The sequence below is a fragment of the Tursiops truncatus genome, chromosome 15 (genome assembly GCF_011762595.2).
Source record: "Tursiops truncatus isolate mTurTru1 chromosome 15, mTurTru1.mat.Y, whole genome shotgun sequence".
Classification (NCBI taxonomy): Eukaryota; Metazoa; Chordata; class Mammalia; order Artiodactyla; family Delphinidae; genus Tursiops; species Tursiops truncatus.
The window spans coordinates 20,924,156-20,937,265 of NC_047048.1; the positions used below are offsets into that span (position 1 = coordinate 20,924,156).

The 13,110-nt window shown below is 51.1% G+C and overlaps 1 protein-coding gene across 1 annotated transcript in view; it reads right to left on the bottom strand.

Annotated features, from left to right (window-relative positions):
* The window catches only part of HS3ST2 (heparan sulfate-glucosamine 3-sulfotransferase 2), a 92,562-nt gene extending 80,139 nt beyond the window's left edge, over positions 1-12,423 (bottom strand). Inside the window, exon 1 of the mRNA XM_019921784.3 lies at positions 11,513-12,423. Within this exon, the coding sequence (XP_019777343.1) occupies positions 11,513-11,997 (485 nt within the window). The 5' untranslated portion in view covers positions 11,998-12,423. The remainder of the gene's footprint in view (positions 1-11,512) is intronic.
* Between the last annotated feature and the right edge of the window lie 687 nt (positions 12,424-13,110).

Sequence of the window (13,110 nt, forward strand, 5' to 3'; positions counted from 1 at the left end):
GAGGCTGTCGAGGCAGAGGACATTTCCTCATGCTCCAGCAGCTCTGGCGAAGGTGGGGAGATTCAGATCCCGATTACCTTGGGGGAAGGCATCATGGTGTTCGATTCTGTTTGAAAGAAACCACACGTCAGCCCCCTAAATCTAGCACGCCATCAAGGCAGCTCCCTTGCCAGGCACGTTTATGAGGCTGGGACAAGAATGAGAAGCTGGGTGATACACACACTGAGTGACACGTGCCTTTTCTGGGTTGGAGCAAAGCTAATTCAATCTTCAAAAATCTCAAGAGGTTACCTAAGAACACTGCATTTATAAAAAGGGCCTCAAAGACCTCCAGAAAGAGGGACTCTGCCATCTCTCACCAATTTGGGGGGGACCCTGCTGCCTCCAAGCTACAGTAGAACGTGACATTCCTTTCTTTGGCTAGTTCAAGGATACCTACAGGTAGATGCTTGGCCCGTCAAGCCAGGGGCTGTGTTGGGAAGTATGTTAGGTTCAGACCCCAGCCTGCTGTCACTTGGAAGGGTCTGAAAGACAGCAAGCCTTTAAGAGATGTCATCATCACACCAGCATCTTCCCTGACTCCCCTCTCGTACCTGGTCCCTATGAATCCATCCGCACAACCTGCAACTGTACCTTCAGAAGGTACCCAGCACCTGCCCACCTCTCACACCTCCACCGTTACCACTGCAAAAGCCTCCTAATCAGTTTCCCTGTTTCTGTCAAGCAGCCCAAGAGATCCTTTTAAAATATAAGTCAGATCATATGACTGCTTAGCTCCAAACCATCCAATATATCTCCCCACTCGCTCAGAGTAGAAGCCAAAATGCTTGCAGTGTTTTGGAGACCATTTTGGCAGTATGTATCTCGAGCCTTTAAAAAAGTTCTTCACTGTAACCTAGTAATTTCACTTCTAGGACTCTATGCTAAAGAAAGAATTAGAGATCTAGGCAATGGAGAGTTACTTAAATAGAAAAAAAAAAAATGGGGATCAGCAACTAAATGTCCAAGAAGAGGGGAATGGGTAAGCGCTCCACGGGACCACATGATAGAATGAGACCCAGACACTGAAATCAAGGTTTGGAAATATTTAATGGTGTGGGAACATCTTAATGATGGAATATTAGGCAGAGAATGCAGGATTGAAAATCGTGCTTTATGTATCTATACTACGGGTCTGCATTTTGTTGGAAACAAACAAAAGTCCCAGTTCTGCTGCTTCCCAGCCGGATGGCTTTGGTCAAATCTTTGAGTCTCTGAGAAGACCAGTTTCTTCAACTCTAAAAGTGAGAGGGGAACATTTTGGATCTCTCAGTTTTCACTGGTACATGACACAGCATAGACTTTTTTAAAAAGTAATAAATCATAAAAAAAAATTCTTGCAATGCCCTTCATGGATCTGAATGGGGGCCTGGCCACCTCTCTGAATTGACTTCCCATAACTCACCTCCTTGCTGTGGCCACTCCAGCCATTTTGCCCCTAGATTTCCCTCAGTCACACCAGAGACCCTGCTGTCCTCAGAGCCTCTGCATTTCTTTTCCCTCTGCCTACAGTGCTCTTCGCTCAGATCACACATGCTTTGCTCCTTCACCTCCTTCAGGTCTTTACTCCAACATCACCTTCTCTGTAAGGCCTTCCCGAAAACACCCCGTCTAGAATCGCGGTGCCCCCTCCCTGCCCACCGAGCTCTCTCCATCCTCCTTCCCTATGCTTTCCCACAGCACCTGTCACCATCGGACATAGATGTAATTTACTTATTCTTTATTGACCATCTCCTTCCCACCCCATAGAAAGTAAGCACCACAGGAGCAGGGATTTTTGTCTGCTTTTTTTTTTAACTGCTCTCTCCCCGGGGACTATAACAGTACCTGGCATGGAGCAGATGCTCACTAAATACCTGTTGAAGTGGTGGCTGAGTCACCAGCACCGCACCCTGCACTCTCTCGCCCAGCCTCCCGAGACCCACGTGTGAAAAGCCTAATGAAAGGCTGGGGCCAGCCTGTAGCCTTGGGACAGACTCACCAATTCCTAGTCATCCTGTACACCTAAGCATAGTCACTCAACGACTATTTATTGAGCACCTACTGTGTGCCAGGCACCACTCTGAGCTCAGGGGACACAACCATGCACAAGACAGACAAGATCCCTCCTGTCCCGGAGTTTTCGGTCTGGTGGGGGAGGCGGTGAGTAAAAAGAAAAATGAACAAGATCATTTCAAATTGCAATAAGAAGTAAAAAGTAAATAAACCAAGGGGGAGACAAGAGATAGAGGGTAATGAGGAAGGTGAGTCAGCTTAGACTGGGTAGCTAAGGAAGGCGTCTTCAAGGTGACATGTGAGCTGGAACCTGCACGATGAGAAGCAGCCAGATCTAGGGATGCTCTGGGGGAAGAGTGATTCAGGCGGAGGAAACAGCCACTGCAAATGTCCTAAAGCTTAGGCATCAGCCCCCTGGAAAGTCTCTCTGACCCACCCTGAGTGGGGGCCCCTCCTGTGACCCCATATGCCAGGAGTATTTTCTCTCTCAGCATATCTTGTTATTGGATTTGTCTGCCCCTTCAATTCTTTAAAGGAGAGTCCTTTTGTATCTTAATTTTTCTAGGACTTAACACAGTGCCTGGCATACAGTAGGTAGTCAATAAATGCATGCAGAACTAAAGTGATTTGAAAAAGCTTTATTTTTTGATTTGACTGTAATCAGAAGTGAAATTGTGCAATGAATGTATTCAGAAACAGCATCCCTCTAGGGCCACCCCTTTCACCCGCCTCCTGCAAAAATCCCATCTGCCCATTGAGACCCAAATAACATACTATCTCCTCCAGAAAGCCTTCCCAAATGCCCCCAATCGGATTTTGTCTCCCCGCCATGCTACGATAGCTCCGCTTGCATCTCTGTTATGGTTCCTATCATCAGCTCTGACTTGCGTAAAAACTTCCCATGAACATTTCATAACCCATCAAACTGGGAGGAACCCAGGAGCAGGACCTGTGTCTTATTCACCTTCAGGTTCTTAGCACTTAGCTCAGTAAAGGAATGACGAGAAAATCAACGACCGATAATGACAGCCAACACTTGTTGGACACCTTCCACATGCTAGAAATTTTCTGAGCACTTTTACATGATATCACTCGTTCAGTCCTACATGTAGGCAAGAGGGTTGGTCCCCATGTGCAGATAGAACTGGGGTACTTGTTGGTGGACTGACACTGTGGTAGAACCAGGATTCCAACTCGTTCATTCTGATTCAAGAGCCCGAGCTTTTAATCACTGTGCTGAAACGGTCTTCTGATCTCTATTTTGAGTTCATCTCATCCATGAACTCAGGGCTGCCTTCCTTCCCTCTTTCCGGTGTTCCCTGAGGCACTGCTTGAATGCCAGCTCTTTTTTCCACCAGGCCTAGGGTGGGTCTGGGATTCCATTACCTACAGTGAGCACCAAGACCCAGGGGCCATGAGTGAGCAGGAAGCCACCACCTCATCAGGGTTGATGACTACTTACCCATCTGAAGGCAAGCTTGGGGAGCCCTGCTATCACAGACACCCTCTAAATGGGTTCTGCTGAGAACATTTGGTAAGTCCCAAGGACAATTTTTCCCATCGGAGCTCCTTTTATGCAGCTAAAAACTATTTACAAAGATATGACATTGTCTTCCCCTCTTTATACAGTGAGATCAAACTGTCTGAGAAAGCAAGAGTGACACCCTGCCCTGCCGTTATGTTTAAGCCTCACATCATGCATCGCAGTGGGGAAAAAAAAAGGACTTTGCATCCTGAGATTTCAAAAAGACATCCTCTCTCAGATGAGCCTCAAAATTTTAAAAACAAAAAACAGAAAAAAGCTCTGAGCCCCTTTCACATAAGTTGCCAAGTCCCTAGTGGAAACAACTTTACTTCTGACTTTTGTAACACTGATGCCTGCAGGTATGTAACAACCTATGAAGATACGATATCCAAGGGGGAGACCGCTGATTTTCCACCAGCAAAAGCGGTGATGAAACCAACAGTAAACTTGTGGGATTTTTTTTTCTTTTAATACCTGCTATACCCTTTATTCAGGGAATCCTGTTCTTCTGAAGGCTAGACTACTTTGTAAATATTGCAAGCACCAATACTTTCTGAATGCTCATACTTGTGCTGAGTTTTCCTTTGGCTTGTCTCTTCCAATCATTAACACATCAAAGGAATCTGAACGCTAGACACATCACTGGATTTACTTACACTGGATTTTCTGCAGACTAGTAGTGTTTCCTATGATGTTGTCGCATAGCTCATCTCAGTAATTTTAGATACTACATTAGACCTACTGGTGAGAAAATTTATTATCTTTTCCACTTCACTTTCATTCCTTCTGATTACATTAAGGAGAAATGTTTCACATTGATATTAGTATTTCTTTAACTGCTCTTCTTAGTATCCCCTGACGTCCTCTTTTAAACAAAGATAGAGCAGGCTACAGGCTTGGAACATTCTAGCCACTTTCAGTAGCAAAAATTCAATAGCACTGTTTGTTTTCAATCTACTTATTTTTACAATTACTTTCTAATTATGGCAAGTGATGCTGGTTTTCCATTTAAGGCGGTTTTCAAATAAAGTTGTTTTCTAAAAATATGTTTTTGTTTTTGGTTTTTTTTTTGCGGTACGCAGGCCTCTCACTGCTGCGGCCTCTCCCGTTGCGGAGCACAGGCTCAGCAGCCATGGCTCACGGGCCTAGCCGCTCCACGGCATGTGGGATCTTCCCGGACCGGGGCACGAACCCGTGTCCCCTGCATCGGCAGGCGGACTCTCAACCACTGCGCCACCAGGGAAGCCCTAAAAATATGTGTTTTGACTACATTTGCATAATGGGTGTTAGGTTTACAAAGGCACAGCACATCTCTAGAAGGATACACAAAAACGGATCCCGTGACTGCTGGGAAGAGGAACTGCGTGGTGGAGACAAAGTGGGAAGGAGCAGAATGGTTTTCATTGAATATCCTTTGTCACTTTTGAAGTCTGCACTATGGGAACATATTATCTATTCTAAAATGTACACACTGCAGAAAAATCAACCCAGTTCTTTATAAAAAATATAATTTTAAAATGTTAACATAAACATACAAATTATTAAGAAAATAATAGTAGAGGTCATGCCAGGTTTTGGCAAATATGAGGCGGTACAAAAATGACTGAAGCCTGGAAAATGCTACCCTCCGAAGATGTGGGCGTGATGCTGCCTCTCTGAGAACAGCAGGGAGAGGTCCTTGGGCCTCCACCCAGAGCAGACACCCTGGGTTTCTCACTCATGGGAGCCGGCGGCCACAAGCACTGAGATGGAATCACAATGAACACCGCTGACTTCTGAGCTTGGGAAGCCACGCCCAGTGGACTTGTGTCCGGGAAATCATGTGGTGCTCAAGCCCCAGGTAACCCAACCAGTCCATCTGGCCCAAGTTCCTTGGAAGCACACGCTCAGTAGTAACCCCTTCCTCCCCTCTCTCTCTATGCCGTTATCCTCTGAGGAAGCCCCGTGAGAGAAGCATCGGACCAACAGCCCAGCTGTGGAGCTCGACAGGCAGCAATTACCTCTGAAATGCTAAGTTATTTCCATCACTGTGGCTTTCACCCACCTCATCCAGCTGCCCATGGACTACAGCCCATCCGCGCAGCCCACTAGGAGAACACAGTGGCAGCAGAGCCGGTCTACAGCAGCTCGGCACTGATTCCGGCAAATGGTAGGCGTTTGACAAATAAATGGACTAACCCGCCCTGGGGTTAGTTCTGGAGGGGAGAGAGAGTCCCACAGGTTTAGGTAGACTGCGTGACCTTGCAAACGCCCTCCAGCCTGACTCACAGCCAGCGAGCTTACCTACCCGCCCCAGACCCGCGGCCGAGGGCGTGCCCTCCAAGGGCACTCATTTCAGGCGATCTGAATTCGAAGCTGTGTGCTTCCGCCCTCGCCCCGCCCACTCGGTCTCTCAATCATTCAGGAATGATGCGTGGAGGTCTAACCAACGATAAGAAAACTATTCTACAGTCCTGCACGCCAGATGCATGGAACAGAAGCAAGCCCTGCGGGTAACAGCACCTGTTGGGCATCAAGCATGCCCTGAACCTGTTAGGGACTCTTGGGATATGACTCCAAATATCTGGGCAGAACAGCAGCCCGTGAAGAACATGACCTCCAGAGCACCTTGTTGTCTCGTGGTGGCTGTCAACCCACACTTCCCCTCATTTCAGGATAGGAAATGGCATGGCTAACAATCAAAAATCTAAAATGGGTACAGCTCCTTCACCAATCAGAAGAGACCCTTGCTGGCTGCAGAGACAAGCAGGGTCTTAGGGGCTCCCTGCTGGGCTGGGCATTTGCCACCTAGTTGCTGGCCCTTTGTAAGGTCCAGTGAGTTTCCAGAGCAGAGGGCATCTCTGGGGGAGAGAGTTTCCATCCAATATGGAAACATCGTATCTCAAGGACTTAAGACCCCATCAATCATTAGACACATCCTAATTTCAGAGATATTAAAAGGTGAAAGAGAAAATGTGCTTCTTAGAATCTATGTAATAGTTTAACATCCAAAACAGATGTAACAATGTGTGCCGGTTGAATAGCACTGGGGCTGGTCCGGGTCTTTCCCCCCTAGATAGCCACATACCAAAGGCCATGGGGAAAGCCCAGTCTTCATTCCAAGCTCTTCCACTGTCCCACCCAGCTCTAGGGGGAAGCCAAGCCAGGCTTCAAAAAGCCTCCTTGAGCGATGACAGTCCTTCTTGCCCATCCTGAATGTTCCTCGGTGCCTGACAAGAACTGTACATGCGCTGGAACTAACTACTATATCTCCAGCTGCTGCGAGGCTGACAGAGACCTACAAGGCGGACAGAGGATTTATGGACTCAGCGGATCCATTTAACCAGCCTGTGTGACATCCTCCTGGACAGAAGCAGGAAAACTCCTTATGAAGACGTGTCTGCACAGACACTGGAATTGTGCGTGCGGGTGCCCACGTGTGAGCTGTGCGTGCACACACATCTGTGCACACGGCAAGCACGGGTCCATCTGTGCCATGTGTCCATCAGTTTGTTAAAGGTGGTAAAGCCTTCCACATTCATTACTTCCCCTGCCTCCTGCCTTTGGTTTTATTTCTTCTTAAAGTTTGCCTTTCTAGAGTTTGGCTTTGTTCTTGAAATTTGATTTCTTGATTGAAATGAGCTGGATAGGGTGATAGACCTTATTCTGTGCTTTTAATTCTCTTTCTCACTTAGACTATTGCCTCTAGGGCAAATGCTATGTCTTCTTTGCCTCACGCCATCCGCAGAACACCACTGCCACTGAACAAATAAATAACCAGACTTGTGGAGTCTAAAATTTACAGAACAGGCTCATCTATCACAATTTTGACACCAGAGCACAGAGTCAATTATCACATATTAACTTGCTCTTGTTGGCATTTCAGTGCATTTAGAGAAGATTCACTTCGCCTTCACACTGGCACCCCCCAACCCCAGTCGCTGAAAACTAGCAAAACGGAGGACACTTTACACAAAATTCAGGTTCCCCTAAGACTTTAAAAACTACTGGACAATGCACAACTTATGTCTCTTTATGAAAGATGAAGGCCCGAATACTCTGTCTCATACTCAACCTTTGACGCATCCCGAATATAACCTTAGATTGGGAGAAGCATTTTCACATACATTGTCAGATATCATTCTCATTTTAAAGGTGAGCAAACTGACACCCAGAAATGAGAAGTGACTTTTTACCAATGCAGGAGGAAGGAGAGAAGAAAGGGAGGGAGGGGAAAAAGGACAATCAAAGCAGAGCTGAAAGCAGAACTTAAGGCCAGGACCCGTCCCAGGCGTTCATGAAACTACTTTTCCAGCAATTAATTAATTCCTCAGCCCCATGTAGTAACAGCAGTGGGGAAAGAAACTGATAGTTTTAATACTAATAGTACTGATGGTGGTAAAAGGAGTGTTAGTGAAGTAGTAGTAGTAATAGTGGTAACAGTGATAACATTACTGTCTTATCTTTATACACCAGGGAATTTTCCAGGGCACTTTCATATACAGGGTTTCATTCATTCTTCAAAACAACCTTCTGTGATAGTTACCACAGGCGCCATCCTATGACGAGGAAGCCAGGACTCTGTTTCCAATTACCCAGCATAGGGGACTATCTCCTGCCTTCTGACAGCAGGTCCTATCCTGGGTCCCTTGGTAGCATGGTCTCACCCTGCCTCCCTGTGCAAGCAGCTAGCCGACCCCACCCTGCACACCCAGCTGCTGAAAGTAGAACTTAAGGCCAGGACCCTTCTGTGTGTGGAGCAAGTTGGGAGAGGGGAAGCTAGCCAGGTACAGAGGTGAGGTAAGCTTCAGTGATGGGCCTTCCTAGGGTGGCCTGAACTGGGCTAGTTCCAAGAGAGGATTCAGGCTGGGGGTAAGGAAGGTACAGATTCTGTCTCCTGGTCTCTGGCCAATGGTGCCTCTCTGGATGTTTCATTTTGCCTTCAGGCACCGTTTGTCCCCTCCTGGTTTATCTCCACTTACTCACAGAAAGAAGTCTCTCCTTTTGATTTTTCCATTGTCTACCTGACTGGGGCCTCCAGACCTGGGAGGTTATCCCCAGGGGCTTCAAGGTGGGCAGATCATAATGAGATCCACTGCCTGCAACTCTACCTTTGGAAAACACAGTCCCCTACAATAGGTGCAAGGGCTCTTTGGCCATGTCTACCCAGTGGACACTGGCTTTATGGTGGCAAGCTGTGTAGAACACTGGTTAGAGTACTTGGCTGGAAATGCACACATGCATGAGCTCACACACACACACACACACACACACACGCACACACAGCGTGTATGTGTAAATCTTGGTGGGACAGTGCATGCCAATGACTTTTGGGCCTAAATTTCATCAGCTTGCTTTGGGTCTCATTCCAGATGCTCTCTTTTTGGGTTGCAGTTTTCACATCTGTGAAATGATAAGGGCAACAGGCAGAGAGAGAAGCATCTTACCACCTGCCGTCCTAAGTCATGGAATTCAGGAATAAAGTGAGAGCATGGGTTTTAAAGAAAACCATCTATCCCCATCACTTCTGCAACTAATGCATATTACTTGAGTGATAATAAAGAGTAAAACACATACAGAGAAATGTTCTGGAAACAGCATCCAAATGGGGCAGTATTACCTTAGGCAGAAATGACCATCCACACCCGAAACCCTGGGCTCCGGGGGTGTGGATTTGCAACCCAAATAAGCACAGATCACACAGCCCCTCCTGATGCTAGAGGCTCCTAGCCTTCCTGGGGAAGTGACGGGGATGGGGCTGTTACTACCAGACCTACAGGCCAAATGTTCTTTCGGAAATATAAAGGGAGAAAGGGACGGTAAGACAGACCCTGGGAAGTGGGGGGTAGTAGAGAGAGAAGTGGAGCTGTCAGCATGCTTGATGTTAAATAAAACCTACCAAGACTCAGTTGAGAATTTTAGCAGAATCCAAATGTGCTATATAAAAAAAAAAAAAAAAAAAAAAGGCACGGCTCCCATCTCTAAGGTTCACAGCTAAGCTGGCTTAGAATCACACATGCCAAGGTTAAAAATAAAAAGCAGCCATCCCTGAATGACACAGGCTCCGAGAAGGAAGCCTGAGGTATGGTGTTTGGTGGCAGAGCACAGACGAGGGAGTGCAGGGGCTGGGTGCGGGGAATAGGTGTTTAGTGGAGGGCCATAAAAGCCAATGCTCACAATTTTGCTATTTTGCACTTAAAAGGCACTGCACTTTGGCGAAGGGGTTCATAATGATCTTTAGATTTTCCATCGAGGAAACCCTGCCGTGTATTAGAGTATGGCCAGGGCTGACCCACATCGTGCTCTGCTGTTAGATGTGTTTGCCTCTCTCACCCCACGGTCTGGCTCAGACGCTGTCCTCAAATACTTCGTACACCCAGATGGGATGCCTGGGGGGGTCACAGCTTGGAAAGCACCAGACCTGCCATTCTGTGCCACCCTCCCTATTCCATAGAGCCAGCATAAAGGTGCTGGGGCCACCCCCAGACCAGCTGTGCCCTTGCTGCACTCCACTGGAGATGGACTGTGTGTCTGCTTCCTGAGGAAGGGGCATGTCCCACCCCTGGTCCCATAAGCCATGACCACTGCAGGCCAGGGCTCCCTGGCAAAGGGGATACGTTGGCCCTGTTGCCCTGATTCTTACAAATCCAGGGTCCTTATTATGAGCCCAGTGGGGTCCTCCTTCTAATGAAGTTGTCCTTTATCCAATATGCTTATGACTTTCTACTCCCTAGAGGGTTTACTTCAATAAAATTTTTAAAGAATAGCCTCAGCTACTGTGTCAGCTACCATGTTACCCCTCCCCAGTTCCATTACTAGGCAGACATTTCTAGCAAGTCTTCAAGGGGTCAGGCAAATGGTGAGAAATTTGTGACCCAGGTTTTATGGGGACCACATACATTACACCACCCCCAGGGATGCCCTGCTCAGCCCACACGTGGGCCAGTCCTACACTTCAGCACCATCCAGGGCTTGGGAGGGAAATGGGCATTGAACAGTGGAGGCAACTACCTTCCAGAAGTTTCAGGCTATTCCCAGACACCACCAGCTTGGGTGACTGTCATCCCTGGCAGTGCAGTGGGAGTCTGCCTATGACTGGTTGCCCCTATGACCCTAGCCAGCCTTCATCTGAGGTGCCTACAAGTATTCCAAATTCCACACCCTGGCTGCTGGTTTAGAAGCGTCGCCCAGTGCGAAGTGTCTCTTTGACACTTTTAGAGCGCTTAGAAAGGCCTTGAGAGGCACACAGGGCAGGGACTTTTCCTGATCCTTGTGATGGACCAGAAAATCAAGGCTCAATGAATTTTAGGAATTTGCTCAAGCTAAGTGCAGAGCCAAGACTCACATCCAGGGTCCTTTCCACTATTCAAAAACACTAATTCAGGGTCAGAGTGACTGGGAGTCTCAGGCCAGATACAGCAGCAAATACCTGGGGCTCAGACTGAGACTGCGGAAGGGACCTTTGTCATGCCCACACCTCAGGGGATGCCCTGTCCTTCGGCCTGAACTCCGGGAACCTCGCCCAAGCGCAGAGCCCTGCCGCGAGGGGGCCCTCTTCGGACTTTCCCTTCTCTGGGTCCGTCAAATGCCAGGAAAGATCTGGCGAGACTCAGGACAGGGCTGTGTTCAGGCAGCACCTGTCCCGGCTGACCCTTCCCTGGGCACTCGGCTTTACCCCAGACGCTGGACACGGAGCCAGCCCTCCAACTTGCCCCGAGGTCAGGCCAGAGATCTCCCTTCCCTTCCGGCGATTCCAGAGCCAACTGTCCTTCGCCGTTCAAGAAACCGGGGCCCGTCTGCACAATCACTGGGAAGTTCTGGATAAATCCTTCTGCTAGAGTTCCCCCACCCCCTCACGTGTCAGCCGGAGCCCACTCAGCGAGCCGGGTTAAGGGGAAGCGAAAGCGCAGGAGATGGCTCAGAGGACGGAGCCGATTGGAGCCGGGGCACGCTGAGTGGGGCTCCCCTCCTTACCTGTACCAGTCCAGCCCGCGGCCGTAGTTCCTGTCGAAGAAGTGGGGCTCGGTGCCCAAGGCCCGCACATCCGGGTGCACGCGGATAAACTCCAGCACGGCGCGGGTGCCCCCCTTCTTCACGCCCACAATGAGGGCTTGGGGCAGCCGCTTGGTACCCAGCTTTGGCGAGCCGGAGTGGTTGGAACCGGAGAGGCGAAGGGCGGGCGCGGCAGCGGCGGGCGCGCTGGGAGCGCTGGGCTCGCTGGGCGTCGGGCCCGGCAGATCGCAGGGCCGGGACTTCTGGAGAAGTTTCTGGCCGCCCGCGCTGGGGCCGCGGAGGCAGCGAGGCGCGCCGAGGAGGCGGCTCTGGCCGAGGTCGTCGCAGCAGCACAGGAGGCTGTAACACAGGTAAGTGCAGGAGAGCGAGAGCGTGAAGGCGAAGAGCAGCCTGCGCGCCCTCCGCGGCTGAGGTGGCCCCGCACGGCCCAGGACCCTATAGGCCATGGCTCCATGGGCCCGCTCCGGGGGTCATGGTTTCCGAGGGGGCGCCGGCGGCGGAGCGGCTGGGGCCCTGCGGCCGCCTAGAGGGCTCGAGCCGCGCGGCCCGGGCCACGGGGGTCGGGCATAGGGGGCGCCGTCTTCTCTGGGAGCTGCCGGCCCGGGCGCGCACCATGCCCGGGGATCCCGGAGGCGGCGTCTCCTCGGGGAACGGGCGGCGGCGTCTCCGACATCCCCGCGTCCTGGGCTCTGGGGCTCCGGGCAGCGGGGCGGCGCCCGGCGCTCCTCGGCTCTCACGTGCGCCGGGTTAGAAGCGCGCCCAGCGCCCGAAGCCCCATCCCGGATCCTCGCGCCGCGGCGCCCCGAACGCTCGGCGGCGGCGCGGCGGTGCGGGCGGGCGGGCCGGACGGTGGCGCTGGCCGCCGGCCGCGTTCCGGCTCCTCGAGAAATGCGGGGCCGAGCGCGCTGCCGGCTCTATTTAAGGAGTCGCCTGACGTCAGCCGCGCGGGTCCCCCGAGCCCGCGCCCCGCCCGGGGACCCGGCCAGCCCCTTGGCCCCCCCTCTCTATCCCTCCCAGGGACACACCACCCCGGGCCCTCCCCACGTAGGCAGCTCCCTAAGGAGCCCGGGCCAGCTTGGGGTGGTGAGGGGAAGGTGTCGAGGCATTTGCTCCTCCGGGAGGCTGGATACCCCGGCCACCAGGGCCTCCCGACACCCAGGGGTTCGAGATTGCGCCAACATCCAGACCCAGACAGAGACCCGGGCACCGACGCAAGCACCCTGCACTGATAACAGGTCCCACCACACTGACACACGCACGCACGCACAAACACAGGTACACGCGTACCTGAGCGGGATACACCCCCAGACCCCACACGGGGAGGGGAGAGAGAAATCTAACCTGGGCGCAGAAACACCCACAGGGACACTCCCTCTTCCGCCCACCCCCGTTTCACCCAAAGGACACCCAGAGCCCGGAATCGGACATCGTGCGGTGTGCGCACGCAGGCGCAGGACCGGGACACACGCTCTAGACGGGATGGGCGGAGGAGCCGAGCGTGAGTGAGATTCCGTGACTATCCGTGGAGCTCCTTGGACCCCCGCGCGCTGACTCACACC